Source organism: Lissotriton vulgaris, unplaced genomic scaffold (genome assembly GCF_964263255.1).
Source record: "Lissotriton vulgaris unplaced genomic scaffold, aLisVul1.2 SCAFFOLD_241, whole genome shotgun sequence".
NCBI lineage: Eukaryota > Metazoa > Chordata > Amphibia > Caudata > Salamandridae > Lissotriton > Lissotriton vulgaris.
The window spans coordinates 1346008-1370496 of NW_028252742.1; the positions used below are offsets into that span (position 1 = coordinate 1346008).

At 45.8% G+C, this 24489-nt stretch overlaps 1 protein-coding gene across 2 annotated transcripts in view; it reads right to left on the reverse strand.

Moving 5' to 3' along the window:
* Nucleotides 1-24489, reverse strand: part of LOC147662038 (uncharacterized) — a 213735-nt gene that overhangs the window by 26094 nt on the left and 163152 nt on the right. For both annotated transcript variants that reach the window (XM_086951158.1, XM_086951159.1), the window contains 2 exons: nucleotides 15056-15172; nucleotides 13566-13676 (listed from right to left, as the gene is read on the reverse strand). In XM_086951158.1, coding sequence (XP_086807284.1) covers nucleotides 13566-13676; nucleotides 15056-15172 — 228 coding nt within the window. The remainder of the gene's footprint in view (nucleotides 1-13565; nucleotides 13677-15055; nucleotides 15173-24489) is intronic.

A 24489-nucleotide genomic window follows, 5' to 3' on the forward strand; every position in this document is an offset into this window, starting at 1 on the left:
ATTTTTTGGGACTAAGCCTTTTAGACCTTTCAGAGGTCTTTTAAAAGGCCTTAGCAGGAGGTTCGGCTGAAGTAGAAGGGGAAGACCGACCCCTTTTTTTAGACCTCCTCGAAGATGTTGCTGAGGAAGAATCTTCACTATCACTAGACAGAACCTCCTTTCGAGACTTCATTTTCTGTAGCCAAGTCAGAAGTCTTCCTTCTTGGTCTCTCAGAGTTTTGGTCGAGAAGGTCCTGCAGATCTTGCACTCAGTGGCCTTGTGATCTGGGAATAAGCAATACATGCAATCTTTATGCTTATCTTTGACATATAGCCTCTTCTTTGAGCAAGTAGCACAGGCTTTGAATAAAGCTTTCTTTTCAGACACCCTGAAGAGAAAAAGGTGTAGAAATCCAAAGTTGAAGGAAAAACTGAGCAGAGCTCAGTGGAGACTCCCTTAGCACAACGTGCGGTAGAAAATCTGAGGCTCTGAGGCTGTCTTAGGAGGGTTCTATGGGGTGAGGCTAAACTGATTGGTTTTTGCAAAATGTTGCTCTCTTTTACAAAAAGAGGTAGATAGGCTACAAAATGAAATGAGACCTAGGTCTTACTTTCTCTTTTGTACATACTGCTATGGTATTTTCTATTTACAGAGTCTCCCAGGCTGACGACGGGGAATGATACAAAGCATGGGAATCTATGAAACTTCCAATACTGGGGCAATCCCTTCTTGTGTATTCGAGAACGTTTCTAGTGACCTCTGAGCTAGCTGGTACTCACTATTAAGTTTAATATATTCGATAGAGACCTAGTCGACCTCAGTCCTACGTCTAATCTATAGGATATATTATTCCAATGCGCAGAGCCTATTGGGAATATAGGAACTACACTACATGGCGCCCAACGTTTGGTAAGGTACTAATTTAACACTAGATACTAAAGTAACTCAGTCGTGCTTTTCTCAGAGCCCCCTTTTTCCCGTAAATACTCCAATAGACGTCTGGAGTGGGTAAAAGGATAAAATATCCGCCATAATTGAGTAGGACGAAAATCCTATGTATTAGTTTTTGGTTTGTTCAACGTTGAAGGATACAGTGTTCCAAAATATTGTGCACCTTATCTTTTTTTCCTTGAAACTTGCTTTGCAAATTTTCATTAAACAATGTTGCTTAACGGTGACAACAACGCGACTGGTGGAGCTGCAGCAGCTGCAGACCTACCAGGCTTAGAAGTTACAGGCTTTAATGAAGATGACCAGGATGCTATTATCATCCCAGAAAACCATCACTATAAAACTTATAACAAATGGCCTATCATCAAGAAATGGTAGGGTAATTTTTGTAATAGAGGCACATGAATATCGGCAGACAGAGGTATTCTATTCATGGATTATCTTCCCTGAAGCAAATCCAGTAACACATGTGTTTCACTTCTACAAAGAAGAGGAACATCCAACGGAATACACTCCTTTCGAGGATGTTGAAATTCCACTAACATACCCAGAGCATGCACGCTGGTTTAAAGGTGCCCTACAACATCAAAATCACATTACCAGGATCGGTCCACTAGGTAGACCAGGAGCAACATGACCGGTATTAGCCAGCTATACCGCACATCCTGCCATTGAAGAAATGACAGATGCGGAACTATTAGTTCAACTGAAACAACTAATTAAAATCCATAGACAATTGGTTCAAAATGTCATGCGGACTCTAACAGTCCAACCTCCTATAAGGATTCCATAACACACCCCTTACCAGGGGAACACAAATAAAATCACACCACAGACTATACAATCAGTCATTGGTAAATTGCCCGCAAAACGGGAACAAGTTCCATCTGGATAGCTCAGAAAATGACTCAAATCGAGGCAGTATTTCCCGATACTACCCCTCATGAGAAACACAGGATTCAAAAAATCTGTTTACCAATGGGGATCGCACCACACCTGGAGGACTGTGACACTTGGGGTACAGTCTTTGCTGCAATCCATACAAAAACACATGGTGTTCCGTCTATGGTGGTAATACCAGATGTCCTGAAACAGATTCAAAATGAATACGGGGCAGAGCCTGCCTTAAATCTAGGTATGAAACTACTGAAAGATTTCAAACAGGTCTCAACAATAATATTAGCTAATATTAAAGGTGAGGCAGCATTCGTGGCGATCCGCCAAAAGTTAAGAGAATTTGATGTGACTGAGCAACCATATGAACTGGCCAGAATAATTGAAAAATCCTATGAAGAACTCGGTACAGATAGTTTGGGTGGGAAACCAGTTAAACCCCACCTAACTGAAAGTCCTGAAAAGGTCTTTATTAAAACACTCTCACTATTCCTAAAAAGAAGTGGGAGAACACTAAGCAAACTTCTAAAGAGAAGCGGTCTCAGTCCCGAGGTAGGTCTCCTCAAAAGGAGCCTTCTGAAAGGAGGTATAACCTGAGGAAAAGGGATAATTTGAGAAAACCTGATAGATAACAAGATTCTGATACACGTTCCTCTCGTACCTTTCAGACTTCCTCACAGAAATCTGAAAGAAGAGGACGGTCAGAACAAAAAGAAGAACGTGTGAAGTCCAAATACGATCAACACGTTCCAAAAATAAGAAAACCCAATTAACCAAAAAGAAGGTAGCAGGTCTAAAATTTAGACATGCAGAGAATCTTGAGGACACAACTCAAGAACCGGGACTGGGCTCAGACAATGTTGGACAGCGCAGCAGAAGTAACCATAGTTCGCAAGATCTTGGAGGATCATCTGGAGACAGTGGACTTGAATGAATACATCCAAGTTGAAACTGCAGATACCAGGGTTAGTGTACCCCATAAGTTATATGAAGTAACACTCTGGATGGAGAGGGATATAACTAGAAAAATAAGAGCACTCTTTTGGGAGAAGCTCTCTAAGGGTTTTGACATTCTTCTAGCTGGAAAAGACTGGCCACCTGAATTTGTCAGGGTGTGCCCACATGGCGAAGACATTATTATGCCAGCCTTCTCCAATCATATTCCAATTCATTTAAAATATACTTATGCCAGAAAATGGGCTGTAGCCTAGGCACCTGCATTGTACAAAAATCATGTAAGATGGGATGAGGATTCCCCTCACCATAAAATACAATTAAAAACTCAACCAACTGCACAAAGGAAGTACCCAGTTAAGCAAGAAGCTAAAAAACAGGTCAGGAAGATCTTACTTAAACTTGAATACCAAGGGGTGATTGAAACATGCACCTCGTCCATGAACAATCCTTTGTTTCCTGTCTCCAAACCAGACAATACATATCGTCTAGTTTTGGATTACAGACATCTAAACTCTTGTTGCAAAACTTTTGCAGTATAAAATGCACACAGTGCAGCACTAATAAATAACATTGTGCGTAAAAAATATAAAACCACATTAGATATTTCTAATGGTTTCTTCTGTCAAAACATTGCCCCAGAATGTAGGTATTTGATTGCTTTCTCAATAATGGGGACACAGCGCCTTTTTGTCATCTCCCCCAGGGATTCAAGAATAGTCCTGGGTTATTTTCAGCAAGAGTAACCAAGTTACTACAAACATATAATGATGAGGCAATATCATATGTCAATGACATCTATCTAACAGATGATGACTTGGATAGGCACTTAAACAGGGTGAACACCCTAATACTTGGCTTCGCATCTGAAGGGTACAAATTCAACCTCCAAAACCGCTGAAAAACTTACAGTTGATTCTAGGTTTCCTGAATTTCGGAAGAATTTACATTCTAAACTACGCAGAAAGGGTTAAACCTCTCTACAAATTAATCAAACCTGATTTCAAAACAACTAATTGGACTCTAAAACACACAGAAATGTTGCGTTCAGGGCAAACAGACATGTTAGCAACAACACATTTACAGACTCGTGTAAACGTACGCAACCTTGTAATCCGAATCATTCCAGGAAGATGCGAATTCACGTACTTAACTTTTAAGGAAGGAGAAAAAGTACCAATAGCTTATAAATCACACTTGTACACACAAGCTGACATGAAATTCACTTCTACAGAAAAAATTCTGACAGCGGTTCAAACTGCTGTAGCAAAAGAGAGAGCCCTCGCACAGGGAAAACGCATCATGGTCGTTACTCCTGTACCTGCCTTAGAGGCAGTGACAAAAGCGAGCATTCCAAATGCAAAGGCTTTCCATCGGAGATGGATACAATGGGTTAATTCTCTTGCTGCAACAGACGAATACGGTTTTGACCCCTATTTGAAAACACAAGAATTTCTACAATACGAACAAGAATATCCTCTGCCTACTGAGATTCTGCCTCTAGAACAGTAAGAATTTATAATTTATACAGACGGGTCAGCATAGCCAGCAATTGGGGGTAAACAAGCTTATAGTGCTGTGTGCGCGATCGTTAAAGGTCGCTGGCGCGATGGTAAATCCCGACCTATGGTCACTAAAATACAATCTCTCAGAGATTGTACAGCTCAGCGAGCTGAACTGCAAGCATTCAAGATGGCGCTTGAAAATACCGATTGCGAATTCCCCACACTCATAGTGTGCGATCCTTATTACTGCGTTCAATCTTACAATGAATACTTGCATAACTGGATTCAAAATGGTTTCAAAGATGCAAAAGGTGGCACAGTCAAGCATAAATTGCTTTGGGAACAAGTAGGTCAGTTACAAAAAGAAGTACAAAAAAACTCACGTGATCCATACACTGAGACATCAATGTGAAGGTGTTAACGTTGCAGGGAATTCATTGGCTAATGAAGCTACGAAGGCAGCTGTGCAAATGGCTTCCGTAGCTGCAATCACTCGTTCAAAAATGAAAATAGACGGCAAAATAATGCTAGCTATCAATGCCACAAGCAAAGACAGCGGGTGCTGCCACTCGAATATTCATACATAATTTATGCCAACTCTGTTCCTTTTGCTTGAATCCCTGGAGTGGAGGATAGAGTAATTCCAAACAGGAGACGTAGAGTAGCTTTGATACACGAAGCACATTTGGGAGAGGGTCTGATACATCAGGGGATCTCTAAATCTATACTAGAATTAAAAGAGACTTATTGGTAGCCAGGGATGAATGGTCACATTCACACATTTGCAATTAATTGCCATGACGGCAACAGAGATCCCAGCACAGAATGCCGCCAGATACTTGACTACAGTGTAGCCAGCCCAGTACAGACACCATTATTAGACAGCATTAGACTATCTACACGCAGACGTCCCTATGGACAAATGTGGTCCCACAAATATTAAGAAAAGATTAATTTGGATGTGGCCTCAGCCCTTGGCTGACGCCTGAACTGTTATAAAAGATTTGCGAGTCTTTATCTGCACATACGCAGTTGGCACGCTACATTCTGACCAGGGTCCTGCGTTTAGCTCAAACCCTTACAAGGAGACCATGGCCAATCTGGACGTTCCATTGCGGTATTCTAGTCCATTCCATCCTGAGGGAAATTGGGCTGTGGATAGAAAAAAACGGGACATAAAGCAATCTATAACAGCTAGGGTATTAGGCTCAGGTGACGGGTGGGTCAAACATCTAATAAGTGTCCAACGTAGTCTTAACAATCTGCCAAAAAGTTCTCTGGGAGGAATCACTCCATATGAAATCCTTTTTTGGAACTAGAATGACTGTCCAGGACCTTGATCGCCACACTTCAGTGGTAGAACAAAAACCTTTTGATATCAAAGACCGTTTGGCTGTTAAACGTAGGACTTAAATGAAACAAGGAAAAGTCAAAGCAACACTTTACAAAAGCCAACGACCACTGAAGGGGAACCACCGGTCCCAGCCAGGCCTGCCTGGATTCCAAAGACTGGGGATCTAGTCAGAGAAAAGATCACGGACAAGAAGGAATTTGGGCCTTCTTACAGACAACCAGTACCTGTACTAGCAATCCACGGATCAAGAACAGTGTTACTACCGCCCCTTGCTGGAAGAAAGGACAACAGGTTTGTATCCATCGACCTGGTAAAACCACATCATGTGGGCGATCATAAGTAGTAGGCCAAGTGGGCTCCAAAGATGTAGCAGACAATCAAATCTGGCTACAATCCAAGAGGTTCAAACTGAGAGACTCATCACCTTTGAAGAATCTGCAGTGCGAAAAGAAGGACTATGCAACAAAGCCACGGAACTTGTGCCTCTTGAGACCCAAATAACAGTTTGTCAAGAAACGCCTGTCTAAAATGATATAGCGTCTGACTATACTAATATGACAAGGGATCAAGTAGCTCCAATGATTTCAAATAATCCTGATGCAATACCTACAATTGACAGAACTGCCTCTGGCTATTTCATTAACTTAGATACATTTTCTGAGGATCCCAGTGAACCGGAAACAACGCCAGTAAAAAGAACTTTTAAAGAACAAGCTACAGAACTTTTTCATCAACTGGAAAAGACTTATCTGGTTTCACCATGGGTTGAACTTTGGATTGTGTTGGGAACTACACTACAGGATTGATCAATTTTTATAATGCAAAAAGGGGTTTTGAGGGTCCTCAAACCTCCTAGCCATAACTGGTGCTACAGACTCATTAATGGGGAGGGCCTTGCTCAAGAGAATCTTATTTTGGCAGGGCATTTTAATTGTCACCTGTTTCTAAATTCCTCAAATCCATCTCACAGCAAACAAACCTGCACAATCTCAGAGGGCATGCACATGGAGCACACCCCAGAAGGCTCAGAACGAAATCGTTTTTTACACACTAACAATTTGGGTTTTACCCTAGACAAGATGATTAATCCATTTAAGCTTCAAATCCCCCTCACATTTAAAGGGAGGGGGAGCACCGCCATTTTATTTTTGTCTCAGCTTCCTCTGGATGGCCCCCTTTTACTTTCAACATCTTAGACAGCCCTTCAGTGACCACAACCCTATGTTTCTGACACTTGAAGGGGTGGGGTGCCTAACGGAGTGCTCTCACATGCCACAGGAATAATATCCCTCACTGATCAGGGGAGGTGTCTACGGTGGTCGCAGATAGATGACAATGCCTTTAACAGTTCACTTTTTTAAACTTGCCAGCATGAGATATTAATCTGCCTGGAACCTCTAGTGCCGGGCAAAGAGACTTTAACCCCTTTTGTCTCCATAGCAACTGAAAACAAGGGTAGGTTTGTCTCGTTTTGGTTGGGGTTAAGCGGGCTATCTGCCAGGTTTGAGTCAGCGTAGCGTCATTGCTTTGTGCCCAATGGAAATCCTTATCCTTGAGGAATGTTTGACTAGAGGGCTACCCCTTTGACTATATCCCAGTGAAGTGTTATCTCTCCCAGATTGGGATGGAGAAGAAGGAACAAGATCCTGAATATTTAAGATAAGTGTATCTTTCCTAATTTAAAAGGAGCAGCTATCTGCCCTTTTTATATGTTATATTATGTTATGTTATGTTATGTTAAAATCTATACTACTATTATAAAGAGAGAACTTGCACCTTTGAGCCAGGTAAACTCGAAAACTACACCACCAATCTGAACACCCAAAACATCTTAGAAAACCTCAGGGCAAGCAGAAGGACATAGGCTACATAAAAATAAAAAAAAACGTTGTTTAAAATATTTAGAAATAAAAATAAAGTAGTCCCTTGCAAGTAGCGCCGGCCGCGACGTATGCGTGAGGGGAGTAGCGTCGTTCACGAGCAACAGGAAGAGCGAGGACATGAGCGCCGGGAGGAGCGTCTGCGTGAGGGGAGGAGCGGAGTTCACCAGCAGCAGGAAGAGGGCAGAACATGAGCGCCGGGAGGAGCTGCGGAGCGGCGCGAAGCCGAGGAGCAGTGGCAGCGCGTGGAGGAGCAGCGGATGAGGTAGCTGACAAGCGGTCAAGCAGTGGAGAGGTAAACACTCCAGCGTAGGGAGGAGCGGCGGATGAGGTAAGTCGGGACCTGGGGGGGGGTTACAAAGCCGGGGCGGGAGGCGGGCTCAAGGTGCAAGGCACGAGGCGGGAGGCGGTAGGCGGTAGGCGCTATGCCCAATGTCGGGGCGGGGGTGGGGGCGGGGGGCGGCGGGCGGGAGGCTCAAGGCACAAGGCTCAAGGTGGGAGGCGGGAGGCGTTATGGCCAATGTCGGGGCGGGAGGGATGCGGACCGGGCAATGTCGGTGGGGGGGTGCACAGAGGCTTAAAATGCTGCCCCCAGCCCCCTTTTGCCCCGGGCAAAGCCGGGGCAGGCTGCTAGTACATTTATAAAGCGCACGTACACCAGGGAGGTTTCATGGCGCTACTTTGAAAAATATCCAAGTTCTAGTGCATCTTAGAAGGCTTGACGAAAGAGCCAGGTCTTAAGGAGACCTCTGAAAGTAAGACGATTGGTACAAAGACGTATTTCAGAGGGAAGAGAATTCCAGAACAAGGGGGCCAAAATGGCAAACCTTGCACCTCCAGTGCGCTTTAGTTTAAAATAGAGGGTGGACAAAAGTAACTTGTGTGCTGACCAAAGAATGTGTGAGGGAACATGCTTATTAATCAGGTTGTTCACAAATTTGGGGCTTCTCCCGTTGAGTGATTTAAAAATAAGGTACTAACCTTGAAGGCACAACGCTGGAATACTGGAAGCCAGTGAATTTTTTTTAAGAGAGGAGTGACATGAAGGTGCCTAGGTTAGTCAGCAAGTAGGTGGGCCGCCTGATTTTGAACCAGATGTAGGCGTTTGGATAGATAGAGGGGAATGCCAAAATAGAGTGAGTTAGCATAGTCAATATGGGACATGACCATGGTGATAATCACCGGAGTCCGGGCTTCATAGGTGAGAAATCTACAGATCTTTTTTATTTTCCTGGGATGGTAAAAACAGGTAGAGATCACTGACCCTATTTGTAGCTTCATTGTGAGATCCTGACTGATGATTACCCCAAGGCTCTTGGCCGAGTTAGAGGGAGAAGGGGGCTGACCCAGTTCCCTGAGCCAAAAGTGAGGGCCCCAAGGGTTTTTGGTAATACCACCAGTCAGAACCAGCTCCATCTTGTCCAGATTAAGCTTAAGATGATAGCTGTTCATCCACTGGCTGATGAACAGCATGGTGGATTGAAAGTTTTGGACCGACTCTGGAGAGTTACTAATAGGGAAGATGAGTTGAAAGTCGTCAGCATAGTTAAATGTGCAGACTTGACGCTCTTTCAGGGCTCGGACAAGGGGAAGAAGGTATAAATTAAATAACAAAGGAGAAAGTGAGGAGCCCTGGGGGACTCCGCAGGGGATACTGATTCTAGGGGCGGTGAAAGGTGCTGTACACACTGCCTGCGAACAATTTTTCCAAAAAGAGGTGATCCAGCCTAAAACAGGGCCCGTGATACCTGCGTCTTTGGCCCGGTCGACCAAAAGATTATGGTTGACTGTGTCAAAGGCAGCGGAGAGGCCACGCAGAACGAATGCTTGCGATGAGCCGCCATCTACCCTGCCGCGAAGAGTGTCCAATACTGTGAGGATTACCGCCTCGGTGGAATGAGCTGGGCGGAACCCCGCTTATGAGAATCCAGAAATTCCGATTCTTGCAAAAAGTCAGTGAGACAGCTCGTGACATACGCTTCCAGAACCTTTGCTAGGTAAGGGAGCAGAGAGATTGGTTGATAGTTAGATAGGACTTGTGGATCCGCGCCGGGCTTCTTCAAGAGGGGGATGAAAATTGCCTTTTTAAACGTTGCAGGGACAACAACCTGAGACAATGATTCATTTAAGAGATGAAGGGCAGCGCTGGGGAGGGCAGTAAAAATGTTTTTCAAAAAGCCCGGAGGGCAGCAGTCAGTAGGGGAGCCAGAATTAACTTTAGCGAGAAGATTCATAAAGGTATGTTCACAAATTTTAGGGAATTGCTTAAAAGTGCTGAGATTTCGAGTGATGTGCGGACTAGAGTCCAGGTTTTTGCAAGCCGGGATACTGGATTTAATTTTTATGACTTTATCAATAAAGAAAGAGTTCAAGGAGTTACAAAAGATTTGGGAGGGAGCAGACTTAATTAAAATTCTATCAGGATTAGACAGCTCATTTTAACTATGGAAAAGATCTCTTTAGTGCGATTGGATGCGGACTGAATTTTTGAGGAAAAGTATGCTGCCTTGGCAGTCAGGATGGCTTTTTTATATGTTTTCATAGTGTTTATGTAGAGGCATTTGTCGTCAGGTGAATAGTGGCGTCTCCATTTTAGTTCCAATCGTCGTAGGGCTAGTTTTTGAATTTTCAACTCAGAGGAAAACCATTTCTGGGCATCTGACGACGGGTGGCATGAGCCTCCCTGAGGGGCGCAAATTTGTCACTAGCAGCCAATAACCAACTAGTTAGCTGTTCGTCAGCCAGGTTGATGGGTTGATGGAAGAGTTGGTGGGGGGAATAGAGTTGGCAAGTGAGTCAAGAAATAAGTTGGTGGGGGGAATAGAGTTGGCAAGTGAGTCAAGAAATAATGATTTCTGAACTTTATTCCAATTTCTGCGTGTGCCACCTCCTGGGCAAGGTACTTTGGCAGGGAAATTTTCCAAGGATAGTGAATTTGATTAAATGGTGATCTGACCAGGTGCACGGTGACACTGATACCGGGGAAATAGTAATGTTAATTGTCCAGATCTGGTCAAGGATATGACCCTTGATGTGAGTAGCAGTGGTAACTTGTTGTGCGAGGTTTAATCCTGAGAGTAGCTCTTTAAATTCGATCGATTGGGGGCCACCTGAGGTTTCATAGGCCCAATAGTTGAAATCACCAATCAACATGACCCTCCCATGGTTGGTAACTAGATGCGCGACCTGTTCAATAAAAGAATGAGGGAACGAGGGCATCCTTTGGGGAGGCCTATATAACAGGACACACACTAACGGGGCAGTGGCCTGTTCAAAGTCGAGTTTAATCATCAGAATATCGACTGAAGGTGGATCAAGAGAGGATAATAGGGAGTATTTACAGACATGGCAAGTAATAATGGCTACTCCACCGCCAACTTTCCCCTGGGGGCGGCTGGCTTGGATAATATGGTAACCAGAGGGGAGTGCAGCTAGGATATCTGAGGATGATTCCTGGGAAAGCCAGGTTTCCGTGAGCAGAAGGAAATCTGGCTGCTCGAATTTAAGTAATAGAAAAATATCCATTTGATGTTTGACCATAGAGCGGGTATTCAAGTATATAACAGAGATCTCCTGAGTGTTATTGCGCTTTTGGATCTTGGGGGCAACCGCTCTATGGATGTCACATAGTTCAGGAAAAACTGCTCTAGGCGACAGGATACCCTGTGCCCTCAGGCTGGAGATGGTAAGGGGTTTAAGGGTGGTGGACTGTTAATGCAATGCTATTAATTCAGCGGCGCTGTAGTAAATTTGATTCTGGGCATAACGACAGGCCCCAGGCCCCGGATGTTAGGGGATGGGCGCAATCAGCGAAGTAAGGTATTCGTTTCCAATTTTAAAAAGCATTCAAATTCAAGCAATAAGCAATTTTAAAAGAAGGAACACAGAAGAGCAAGTGAGCGCTAGGGAGCGTGGGTGTCTGGCAAAGTAACCTGTTCCCTGCGCTGCAGTCGGCAAATATAGCCGGTAGCAGCCTAAACTCCGCCCCGCCTGCACTGTGATAGGCTCTCAAGAAAGCCAACAGCAGCAGCTGGTCCTGCCTCGCTAGTAAATCAGCGAAGTCAGGTATTCGTTTTCAATTTTAAAAAGTATTCAAATTCAAGCAATAAGCAATTTTAAAAGAAGGAACACAGAAGAGCAAGTGAGCGCTGGAGAGCGTGGGTGTATCACTGGAGCAGTGTGATAATTGTCATCTGCCTATACCAGGGAGGGAACTTTTACTCACATATAGCCCTGAAGAAAGCCTAGGATCTTTTATAGGCCATTAGTTAGGCTGACACATGTTGGCACTAGGGTCTTAGGACCAATAATACATCCAACTGACCCTTGATATATGCTATTTTATTTTAATATCCCATGCTGTTCCAGGACTAAAGGGATACCGGGAACAGCCCGAGGAATTTTAATCTATTAGACCCCGGGCCAAATCTTACAAGTGCTCCCTGAGATACGGTTGAGCCCATCCTGACTTTTACGGGACAGGGTGACCCGATGATGAAGCATGACACCACTAGGGCGTGTGAGGGTAATTAAAACAAAAAGGATTTTTTTCCTTTCTCACAACCCAGTGGGTAACATCTAGGTCGCTTCATCAAACATCCCCCGAGGGTTGTCGAACGTTATCTCGGTATAGAGTGGGGTACCTTTTGTGATTATAAGTTTACTTAGGGAGGACATACTCCGACTTGAGAGTTACTCTCTGCCCTTTGAACACAGGAGGAGCATCTCCCCTATAATTGTGTCAAGGTTAACATACAGTATTGGGCTTGCAGATTTTAATTGACAGTTTTTTTCTTTCATGGACAGACTAGATCTGATGGCTAATTTTACAAAATCCTATGTTTAAGTCATACTGTAGCAAAGGTGTCGGCCTTTTCCTATCTGGGAACTTTACTTGATGCAAAACTAAATTGGAAACTACTGATGGAGGGAAAGTTGGGCAATATGAATAAATCAATAGAGGCCATCGCCAGGTATGCCCATAGATTGGCATCATGGTCGTCAGGCATGCTTTTAAAGTTATATCAGTCCAAATGCATTTCTAAGGTTTTATACGGTAGTGAAGTTTGGGGGTATACCTTGATGCATAAGTTACAGCAGGCCCAAAATAAGTTTCTGAGTCAAATTCTGAAGGTCCCCAACCCACCGCCTCCTTCTCAGTATACAAACAACTTGGAGTTAACTATTTAGTTGATTTGGTGGTAGTGAAGCCCCTGCTATGTTGGGTGAAGATAGGGTCCGGGGAGGATATGGTCCGGGTAGGACGCAGAGTTAAATCGCCTGATCATTTTAGATTGTCTGTCACTACATCAGGTTTTTTGAAATCCCTTAGTTAAAGTATGTAAAGAAGTATCTCTCTACTTAGGCAGGGCAGACATCTTCCTCAAAGTGACTCAGTGAGGCCTCCAGAGCTCAACATAGTAAAGGATATGTTCTCTAATCATGCCGCTGCTCACCGTGAAAACATTGAGCTCTTGAGTCCCACAGTGAGGGGGCATGCCTTGCTGAAATCACTTTAGGACATGGAGAATTATCTCTAACCTTACCAGCGCAAGTGACAGGTTTCTGGTGACCCGATTTAGGTTTAATAAGCTTCACCATCTCTTGTCTACCCCGCCTGGTTATATTCACTAAAAAGAGAGAGGGCCCTATGGCTCTGACTCTATGTCTACACAGGATACCCTACACCTTCTACTCTTACGTAAATATTTTAGCCACCCCAGGAGGCAGTGTCTTCTGCCCCTTTTAAAATCTCGGATGTTTAGGCAAGCCCGAGTGGCACTCATGTACTTACAGCTCTTACTGAGTGAACACAACCTTTTTGTAGTCACAAAATTATTGTAGGACGCTTTTAGATCAAGACAATCAAAACCCGACTGATCATCGATTGGACTTTGCCCCTCCTCACTTTGTTTTTAATTAAATGTTATCTGGCCTCCCTTTTATTTGTAATCATTAATGGACCTGTAATGAATGCATTTTATAGCATGATTTTATCTTTTATGGTTGTGTTTGCATCCGAATAAATATTTATTTATAAAACTCACCATTCAGGCTACTGGTGCTTTCTATTATTTCACAGTCCTGGGCGTCAGAGGAATAGACATCTCCTTCTTCTTTTATGCGCACCATAACAACGTCTGGGATAACCGCATGCCCTGTTTATTAAAAGAACAATGTAAACTAATCTGACATGCAATTTGCAAAACATTATCGTCAACCAGTAGGGTTGGGCTAATCTATATTATGCCATACTCCATAAAAAAGTTTTCCAAAGATCTTGCAGGGCCAAAAAAACAAATGTGTCTTAAGATATTGATCAAATGGTTCTTTGGGACATTTTCTCTGTGGGCCTTATGCACGTCTATCAATGGGGCCTATGAAGAGATGAGCAACTATAAATGTCTCGTTATTTTTTTAAGTTATTTATATTTTATTAACACCTAAAATACACAGACTGGTAATTGGCCTATTCCTTAAAGCTCCGATTTTGTTAGATTCAGGAAGTGAGGTGCATGGAGATGGTGATTTATCAAACGGTTTAAGTAAGTGAGAAGCCAGGTTTAAAACATACATTTCTTGGTTCCAGAAGTAGATACTTAAATTATGAACCTCATCTGATGAAGTACAGAAAACAACACGTCTGATACTGGTAATTTATTAGGATCTAATAATCAAGTGGATCAGGAGAAAAATATGGCAGGTGAGGGAGAGGTTATATTAGGGACCAATGCATCAGATGAGAAGAAAGTGTGACTTTTAAGCATGTAACATAAGGATTGATCTGAGTGAAGAAAGAAGTTACATTTTTCAAGTGAATGAAATGCAAAAATTGCACGTGTGTCTCTGACGTAACTTCAAGGCACGGCAGAGGGAGCAAGAGAAAGGAAAACACGAGGGGAAGGTGCAAGAAAGAGAGGACACTGTTGTAGCAGGCATGTTGCTGAGGTTGCTTCAAAATGCTGTTGATGGGGGTGGGAAGTGTCGATGAAAGGAATAGGAGAGAATTAAGGTCTACATGCTAGCTCATGGTTTGCTTTTTATAGCTCTAAAGCTACACCTTGGTGGCTTCAGAGTGCCAAAGGGGACTAGGAAGAAGGCAGTATAGTGTGCAATGTGGGTTGACAGTTTGATACTCTCGTCACCTGAAAACTACTTCAAAGCACTAAGTGAGTAATAGGAGATACCTAATCTCCTCTAACTCATCTGCTAATTTCACTAACCATTTGCATAAATTCACTCCCACCTCCCTCCCCCCATATATGATCACACCTTACTACTAATTTAATCCCTCCAACACAAAGACCCTAGAATAAATGCAATGCATGGATTGACCTCTTTCAGAGCACAAGACTAATCCCAATAAGCAATAACAACAAATAACTACTGGATTAATCACTGACCTTGGGTTCCTGAGCCACGTGCTGCCCGGCGTAAAGTGCTTCAGCGCCTCACCAAAGCTAGTAAGTGTTACATAAATGCGATTACAAATAGAAATTACAAATATGTCATGAGCTGAGACATATTCCATGCTTACCTGAATTTGAGGCAGTGCTGCTTTCACCGGCCTCTGCCGCAGGTTGGCTCATTAAGCTCACAGTAGGCTCTTCCTCTTCATTTGGCAAATCAAAAGAATTATGGAGAAATGGAGTACCTGACAAAGAATATACAAATCAGAAATAACTAAGTTGAAATATAGTCTGTAGGAACCCATAGTATAGACAATATCTCTTACATTGTTCCAGTGTTAGCGCTGCATAGCAATGAACTGCCACATTTGCTGAAGAGTTTTGAAACTATTGATAAGATTCTTCTTGGCGTTTTTTTGTGTGACGCAAGTGGACTGATGTATAGGTAACTGCTGGCTTTGTACTATGTATACTGATATAGCGCGAGGACCAACTAGTTCAGTTTCACTATGCTCACCTGGGCCCATAAACACATTAATCATTGGAACTAGTAGTCTTGCCTAGGTTTAATCACCATATCAGCACGTTGAGTCATTTTAAGACTTATACCTGTAAACCATGACTTACCAATCCTTGTCACCTTTGTTATAAGTCCTAGGGATCGTAAGGGAGTTAGAATAATCAGGCAATATTTAAACACATTTACTTTCTTATAATAAACCACAGACTCAAGGACATTTTTAAAACCTTTATCTATGAGAGATTTTCTGAGTCAAATTGATAGAGCCACAATCTTGTGACTATGAATTTTACAAGCAAGAATATAACCAGTAGGAAATAAAGTTTGTAAGAAATCACAGTAACACCTTTAGACATTGGTACCTGGGAAGGGTGAGAAAGGGAAATAGCACAAGGACATACCACATGGATTATATTTACCTAGAATGGTGCAATGACCAATCCTGGCCACGGGCTGGGGCAAAACAGGACCAGGCACCCGACTAATCAGGCGCCCACGGGACAAGACAGGAGCAGATCAGGACAGGTGACCTCCTCTAAGTGCAACACCAGCGTCACACCCCTCTCTCTAGGAAAAGCCAATTAGTACCCCGATTAGGTAATCGATTCTTCTGAAAGAGTGCTCCACCAGCACCTCTGCTCTCGATCGCCTATTGAGTGCGTTGGGTCAGTGACAGGTCAGCTATTCGGACAAGTCGTACAAATTCTCTATCTAAACCTACCTTAGTTATACAATTTCAAGGGCAATGTACCACCCCTAAATGTTGCAAATCTATGTGTTTCCCCTTCAGTGATTGGTCAGAAAGACGAGGAGAGGTCATCACACCATACTAAGATGAGATCATCCCAATTGACTTGAATTGATCAAGTTCCCACCCATAATTTATTTTCTCATGGTTTTATTCCGTCCACCAATATGATTTCATTTTAGCATACAATGTTGAAACATTTTGTCAGTCTTCTTCGTTTTCCCAGGTCATGGGGTGAGGTTCTCAGGCGCATCGCGGGTAAGACAATCTCTGGCACAGTTTCAATGCCACAGTTCGATGTCTTTCGTTTCTCCCGGCACATGCGTAGTACGCATTCAAAATGGCGATTCAAAACACCCCTCAGGCCCAAATACAAGCTAGTAACAAAGTCAAAGAAAAACACATTAGAATACAAAAATAAATGAATGCACTGTATACCACTTATCTCTATTCTAACCCATTTACTTAATTTTAACTTTTGCATTAATGGTTAAGCAAGACGAACAAGCTTAGTACAAGCTGCAGCATAAGCATTAGCATGTGAGATTTGAAGCGGCCATTTCTGGCACTAGTGCGCAGAAGCAAAGATTTCCCACCAAAGCAGAAAAGACGTCACACCACGTGAGTGTGGCAGTGAAATTCCGGCGTTGCAGCTGCCATTTTAATGCATTAGAGTTACTGTTAGTAAAAGCACATACGCAAGCTTCCCCAGCTTACTAAATATGTTGTGAAATGCAAATATTAGTTAACAAAACATATTTGTTAATATATTATAGGTTATTTCGAGAGGGTTGAGTACAAGCAAGTTTCTGTACGTAGGAAACCTTGCTCCATCACTATATCAAATTACTATAACAAAAACAAACTACCATTTGATGAAAACTTAGCTATTAGAAAGAGTAAATGCATTGCCTTACAACATCTTAGTGAATGGGGTGTGCGCTGAATGACATTGCACCACAAATAAAAGTAAAAAATCCCTAAACAACGCCCATTAGATAAAATGGACAAGTGGCTATGGCACACCATTTCTCTTATTAGAGAACAATGTGAATGTTAAATGTTAATATGACAGTTTCCATTCTCCCCTGCTTGTCACTCATTTGCTTCCTAAGATGTTGTAATCTATTACATGCTCTGCCTGCACACGGTACCCTCGTAGGAGTAGGATTCGAGATTCTATTGAGAATGCAGATTTGAACAGGAGGCGTTGGTTGATTGATGTTCGGATCGTGCTCCTGGTGCTGTAAGATGGATCTTCAATAAACGTACCGCAACATAAAGTTTGTTTGTCGTCATTGCCACGTCCTTAGTACGACAAATCAGCTTAAACAAACCATGTTGTGTCAATATTATTTGTGGAGCCTCGTGTCTTACCACACAGGGATACGTGTTGGAGAGTGTCAAGATTGCGGTCACAGTACTGATTTGACATTTCCTTTTATGAGGCAGTCCCGTGTTTACACAGCAGAATTTTGAATTTCGTGTGATATACACTCAAGCTGTGTCAGAGGTTGAGAGGAGAACGTCAATCGTTTTGAGTGCTATCCAAGAAAAAAGTATTGATAAAGCCCCTGTTCTGTTGGTTGAGTGATGTTTGGATCGTGCTACTGGTGCTGTTAGATGGATCTTCAATAAACATACCGCAACATGAAGTTCGTTTGTCGGCTTTGCCTTATCCTTGCAACGACAAATGTGTCTTCTTCCAGCTCTGCACTAGGTCAGCATCAGTACTCCTTTACCTTCCACTCCATTGCTCCACTTGTCTCTTCAGTCCTCCTTCAGCTTTTCATCTGCTTCAGCTTCCACTACGCCAATTTCTTGTCCCTGTAAACTCGATCCACCTTAAACAGCACTCTGCGACAACACACCCGTTACCTCTGTGTTAAACCTGCTTCGCAGGTCTGCAGCAAAATCATAAATTCATAATTGTGTTGCCAAATGAGTGGCACAGGCGAGCCACGGAGTTAGTAAGGAAATAAAAAATGAAATGCCAAAGAAGGGAGCAAAAGGTTTGCTTTGTGGCTGGAACAAAAACACAGCTCTGTACTGGCCAATACTAGCAACGTGAGTAGGGGCTTTGTCACCTAACTTGCAGCTTCTCTCCTGTGAGGAGTTTCAACAATACGTGTTAGTACAATGTCATAATGTTAAACCGGCTCTGCATTCTTGTCCACCAAAAATACTTTAATTATTACTATGGTAGTGCTGGTGGCCCTAAACGAAGGTTATTAAGCCACATATGTCTAAGGAAGTGCAATATGTGTGAAATTCATGGAATCTATTTAAATATCTTCAATAGGGTGCTATAACTTTCTCACTGCAGATCATCCTGGGCTGAATTATCTATTCGATGCTCAATTTCTTTTGAAACCATTGTTGTTTGCTTTGTTGGGGGTGGCATAAAGTGTATAGGTACTTTCAGGTCCTGATTCATTTACATGTGCACTATTTGGGATCAACAATAGGTAATCTCAGTTAGAATAAATAACTCAAGAGTACGCATAGCGCAGGTGCAACTTCACATCTCCCCACATGCAAAAACAGCATAGGTATATCGAATTTCTCCAATCTAAGAAGCTAGAAATCACAATATGTTACCTCAAGGTTTAACAAAGCCTCTACAAATATGTGTGAGTAAACTGAAATTCATGAATTCTGTTCCCAGTAGATCTAATCAAACCATTATACTCTACAATCAAATACATTGGGTAACATAGTTTTGTAAAAGTAATACTTTTCATTTATAATGATAAAAACACAAAGTCCATAGTTGCTAGCAACCATCACAGAAAAACATAAATAAGAAAAAATATAAGGTAATGGTTATGAGATCTTCCAGACCCTCATTCCATAATCTACCACTACTTGGCTAAATACACTCTTTGCTGTATACTGCTTTAACATCCTGTAAGCTACAAAGCAGCTTTTTTGCAAGATTTGGATATTTTTTATTTTATGTTATATCCACTTAAAAAAGTGCAATGAATCACACCCGAAGGTGTATCTCGCGCTCAACCTCCATATAGGCCACATATACTCATTAAAACATCCAGGTTTTTAACAATCTTTTAAATGAGCAAAGTCCACACAGCAGTGGAGTTAGCCTGGAAACTGATTCCAAGCCATCAGGGCAGTATAGGAAAATGGTCTGCCCCCATATCTTCAGGCACGGATGCAGAGGATGGACAAAAGCGCATTTTCGCTGGATCTCAGAGTGAGAGAGGGACAATAATAGCATTGTTTGTCCCTGAGATTCAAAGGGGACCTGCCCAATAAAGCTTTGTGGTCAAGAGATCAGATCAGAGTTAATCGTTTAATCGCTCAAACATGGAAATATCTAGGATATCAAGGGTGAACAGACATTGGTTGTCACCTATCATGAGGGCTTGGGTATCCAAGATCATCAGACATTTGCCTTTGGTTGACATAATGCACTGGTAAAACGCATTGACTGTCAATCATGCTAAAGAGTGAAAAGCGAAAGACAGATTATCTAAAGGTATTTTCCGTAGTGGGTTTGTATACTCTGTGAACATTTTTCATGGGAGTACCCGTCTAGGTTGGGATGCAAAGTTTGAGCTATTTTGGAGTTTCACTATAGAAGTCACAAAAGTCTATTTTTTAATGTACAAGTCTTATGAATATTCAATTTAATCCCAATACATTAGAGTATTTCTCTGCACAAATGAGTAGTCGGGATTCCCTCTATTCCAATAGATGGATATGATTTTCACTTTAAAACACACCCACGGGGGCGTGGCCAAGATGGCGGGGTGAGCGGACGCTTCCTCCCGTAGCTCCTCCGGCCCGGCTCAGCTCGAGCCCCGATTTCAGCGCTTCTCTCCCCCCGCGGCTGCTTTGCGGGTGAGAGGAATGTGTCGGAGTTCCTGGCGCACCTATTGATACTACTTTGACTCCTATCGCCCCGGGGGAAGTACCCCGAAAGCTTGCTTAAAGTTCGGAGCACGGAGGAGAGCCTGGAGGCGGAGCGTATTGCAGTGCTGTCCAGGCGCCTCGGCTGGGCCTGGTGCTGAAAGCTGGTGATCCCGAGTGTTCGGTCCCGACGTGCTCCGGAGAATAACAGCACTCCCCGGTCGAAGCCTACGTGACCGGTATCACCGACGCGCAACAGGCCCTGGACCTTAGCTGGCACTTTGGCACTTTGGCCCCTCGCTGCCGACAATGGTGCTTGGCACGGCGTGGCCCCCGGACCTGGCGGAGAGGGACGGAGGCATCTAAACGGCAGCCGACCTGGGCGGACCCACTGGCGGAACTGTGAGACATTGGCTGTGGACTTTCCTTGCTTATTGTGCCCCGGAGGTCGCCGACGGTCTCGCCAGCACCGGCCGCTCTGTTGGGCCCCGCCCTGCCGCCATCTTCTCCCTGAGGAGCTGGAGCTGGCGACCTCCACCCGTGCCTTTGGCGGGCAGGTGCCCACTTTCGCATTGGCTCATGTCCTGATCGCCCAAGGGGTGCGCTTCTGAAAGGCCCTGACTTTGGGCCCCCTGATTGCCACCTTGGTCGGTACAACAATTGTCTCGCCCCGACCAGAGCCGCCATTTTGTCGCTTGTGACGCAGCACCCTTGTCCTCAGCGGGGTCTCACATCTGGTGCCCGCAGGCGACTGAACGCATCTACAGCGGCCGGCCCTGAACCTTGCCCATTGCAGTGGCCACGATGACTGGGAGAGGAGGCTCGAGAAGGGGCGATCGTACTCTGCCGGACATGCTCAGCAGGGCCCAGCAGCTAAGGGACAGGACGCAGCCGTCGCCGGGGTCTTCCCGGGCCTCGGCGGACGCAACCGGCGGCGAACCACCGGTCACGAGGTCCTTTATGGAGGACTTATTTAGCTCCCTCAAGGACGACTTCCAAACGCTAAAGAAGGAGGTGGCCAACGAGGTGCGAGAAGTGCGCAAGGAGGTGGAGGGCCTTGGTGAGCGTGTTGACACGGTGGAAACGGCGGCCCAGCGCCGTGACGAGGAGATAGTCCACCTCCAGCAGGACGTTCTCCGTCTCCGAGAACAGTGTGTCGAGCTCCAGGCCCACTCGGAAGACCTCGAGAACAGGTCCAGACGGAACAACATCCGGGTGCGGGGTGTCCCATCAGCGGACGAGGGGACGGACCTGGTGGCCTATCTACAGGACTTGTTCCGGGAGATTCTGGGAGAGGACGCAGAATTCCCGATCCGCATAGACAGAGCGCACAGAGTGGGCCGACAGCGTCAGTCTTCAGCACCCCCACCGGACATCCTGGCGTTCCTGCCTGATTTCCCCTTGAAGGAGCGCATCATGGCGGAGGCCCGCAGGAAGCAGCCTTTCACTTTCAGAGAGCGGCCTGTGGCGCTCTATCAGGACCTGTCCGCCATCACGCTGCAGAAGCGCAGGTCCTTCCGGATTGCTACAGACTTTCTGCGGGAGCACGAGACGCCCTACTCCTGGGGTCACCCCTTCCGCCTCATCTTTCGATGGAACGGAGTGCTACACCAGCTGCGCTCCCTCCAGGACATCTGTGGGGTGTTGGGACTCACGGCCACGGAGGAGGACGGAGCGACGCCCACGTGGAGGCGCTCGGAGAGACGGAATCGGAGGAGATCGACGAGGAGAAGATCGTCAGCGACTGTGGGTCGCCCTGATTCCCCTACCATCAGGGCAGATATGGAGGAAGCCCTGAGAACGGCGGCCAGGAACTTGCCTGCCTCCGACAGCGTGGCCTTGACGGCCTGATTTCACTCCGGGGGGAGAGATGCTTAGCTTCTACGATGCTGGGTTGGGGCTGGGGGTTGGGAGGGAACGGTTGGAGGTGAGTGGCTGAACGTCCACTTGATTGTTTTCTACAGACTTGCCCGTCTGGGCTGGACTGAGACAATGGGGTGTTTTCATTTGTTCGTGGTTTTGGCTAGTTGCCATGGGTTGGTTTTGGGAGGGTGTAAGAGTTGTTTTGTTGTTGGTGGGGTCCCGTCTGATAATGCCCAAACACACGTGAGGCCGGTCCTGGCCTTCCCTGCGCTCCTGCCCCGCGCGCCCCCTCCACTGATCCCCCGCTTGCTGCATAGCGTTTCGATCCCCTGGGAGCGATGCCGTCCTTGAGGGTGGTGACCCTTAATGTTAAGGGTCTGAACAACCCTGTGAAGCGTAGGGCGATCCTTTCCCTGCTAGAGGGGACGCAAGCAGACATTTGCCTTTTGCAGGAAACTCATTTACTTTCCAAAGATTGTCACAGGCTGCGCTCCGCCAAGTTCCCCACCCAATTCTTCTCTTCGGCGGCGACCAAGACTGCGGGTGTAGCCATTCTTTTAGCCAGCTCCTTCAGGGGCGAGGTATTGTACAAATATGCCGAGCAGAAGGGGAGGCTCTTAGTGTATCGCATGCGGCTTGGGGGTATCGCCTTCACGGTTGGCTCCGTTTACAGCCCGAATGACCACCAGGATCGTTTCCTGGAGTCAGTGTTGGTGGACGTCACTGCCTCGCCCGATCGCCATGTTGTCTTGGGGGGAGACCTAAATATGGTCTTCGACTCAGCTATGGATAGGTCTGCCCAACGCTTCCCGCAGACGGGCGAGCTTTCCCGAGCGGTGCAGGACCGGATTGCAGAGATGGATCTGCATGACCTCTGGCGCGCTATGCACCCCACCGATCGGGACTATTCATACTTCTCCCATGCGCACCGCACTTATTCGCGGTTGGACTATCTCTTCGTGAGCGGACCGCTTCGCTCGGCCGCCACGGCAGCAGACATCGGGGTTTTGTCCCTGTCCGATCATGCACCAGTGTCCGGAGTCTTTGCTTGGCCGGCAGCCCCCCCCTCCAGAGGGATGTGGCGGCTTCGGGATACTCTTCTACATAAGAAGTCGGTGGTGAAGCGAGTGGGGGAGGTCATTCAGGAGTATCTGGTCCACAATAGCAACTCCGACACGTCTCTAGCGACGCAGTGGGCAGCCTTGAAAGCGGTCCTCAGGGGGGAATTTATCTCCATTTCCTCGGCGGAGAACAGAGAGCGGCAATGTAAGAGGGACGAACTGACGGCGCAAGTCAGGGAACTTGAGCAGGTTCACCGCCGAACGGGAGCTCCTCGAGTTTGGAGGCAGCTGAAAGCGGCGAGGAAACTCCTCTCTGCGCTAGATCTAGATCGGGCGGAATACGCAGCGTTGCGTCTGAAGCATGCCTTTTATACGGGCGGGGACAGATGCGGTAAGCTCCTGGCCCATCGGCTCAGAGCTGCGCAGCAACGCAATGTGGTGAAGGAGCTAGTGGGTGCAGATGGGGTTCCGGTTACCGGTGACGCGGACGTGGCGGATTCCTTCCGTAGCTTTTACGAGGCGCTATACGCCGCGGAACCCTCCCCACCGGGAGAAGCTGAGGCCTATCTGGAGTCTATGACCCTCCCGGCTCTGGAGCCCGCCCAGGTGGACCACCTAGAGAGAGACATCCATGTGGAGGAAGTCATCTCCGCTATTGCACGATTGAAGCACGGTAAGGCCCCAGGCCCGGATGGCTACACGGCCTTGTTCTACAAGACCTTCTGCTCCACTGTGGCGCCTATCCTGGCTCGCCTGTTCAACTCCTTCTCTGAGCCGGGGGCTATCCCGCCGGACCTCCTTTCCGCGACGGTGTCGGTTATTCCGAAGCCCGGGAAGGATCGGACCCTGTGCGGTTCATATCGGCCTATTTCGCTTCTGAATGTGGACCTTAAGCTCTACACGGGGATCCTGGCGGCCAGACTTGGCCTGCACCTACCGGGCCTGGTGGAGGCGGACCAGGCTGGGTTTGTGCCCGGTAGGCAGACAGTCGACAACACCAAGAGGGTGACGCACGTGTTAGAAAAGACCTCACGCGTCCCGGGGGAACGGATGTTACTGTCGGTCGATGCGGAGAAGGCCTTTGATAGGGTTCATTGGCCGTACCTTGAGCTGGTTCTCGGGAAACTGGGGATCGGCGAGAAGTTCCGCACCATGGTCTTCAATTGTTATAAGAGACCGTCGGCATCGGCGCGAGTCAACGGACACAGCTCTAGTAGTTTTGCCATTGAGCGTGGTACGAGACAGGGCTGCCCCCTCTCACCGCTCTTGTTCGCCCTCTATATGGAGCCGTTCGCCCAGAGGATCCGCGACAATCCGGACGCTATTGGGGTTAAGATGGGTCAGTACACCCATACGGTCAGCCTATATGCGGACGATGTCCTGCTGACCCTGGATGACCCCAGGCGGTCGCTCCCTGCTTGTGTCCAGGAACTGAACGCCTTTGCACGCGTGGCCGGCTTTAAAATGAACATGTCCAAATCGGCTGCCCTGGAT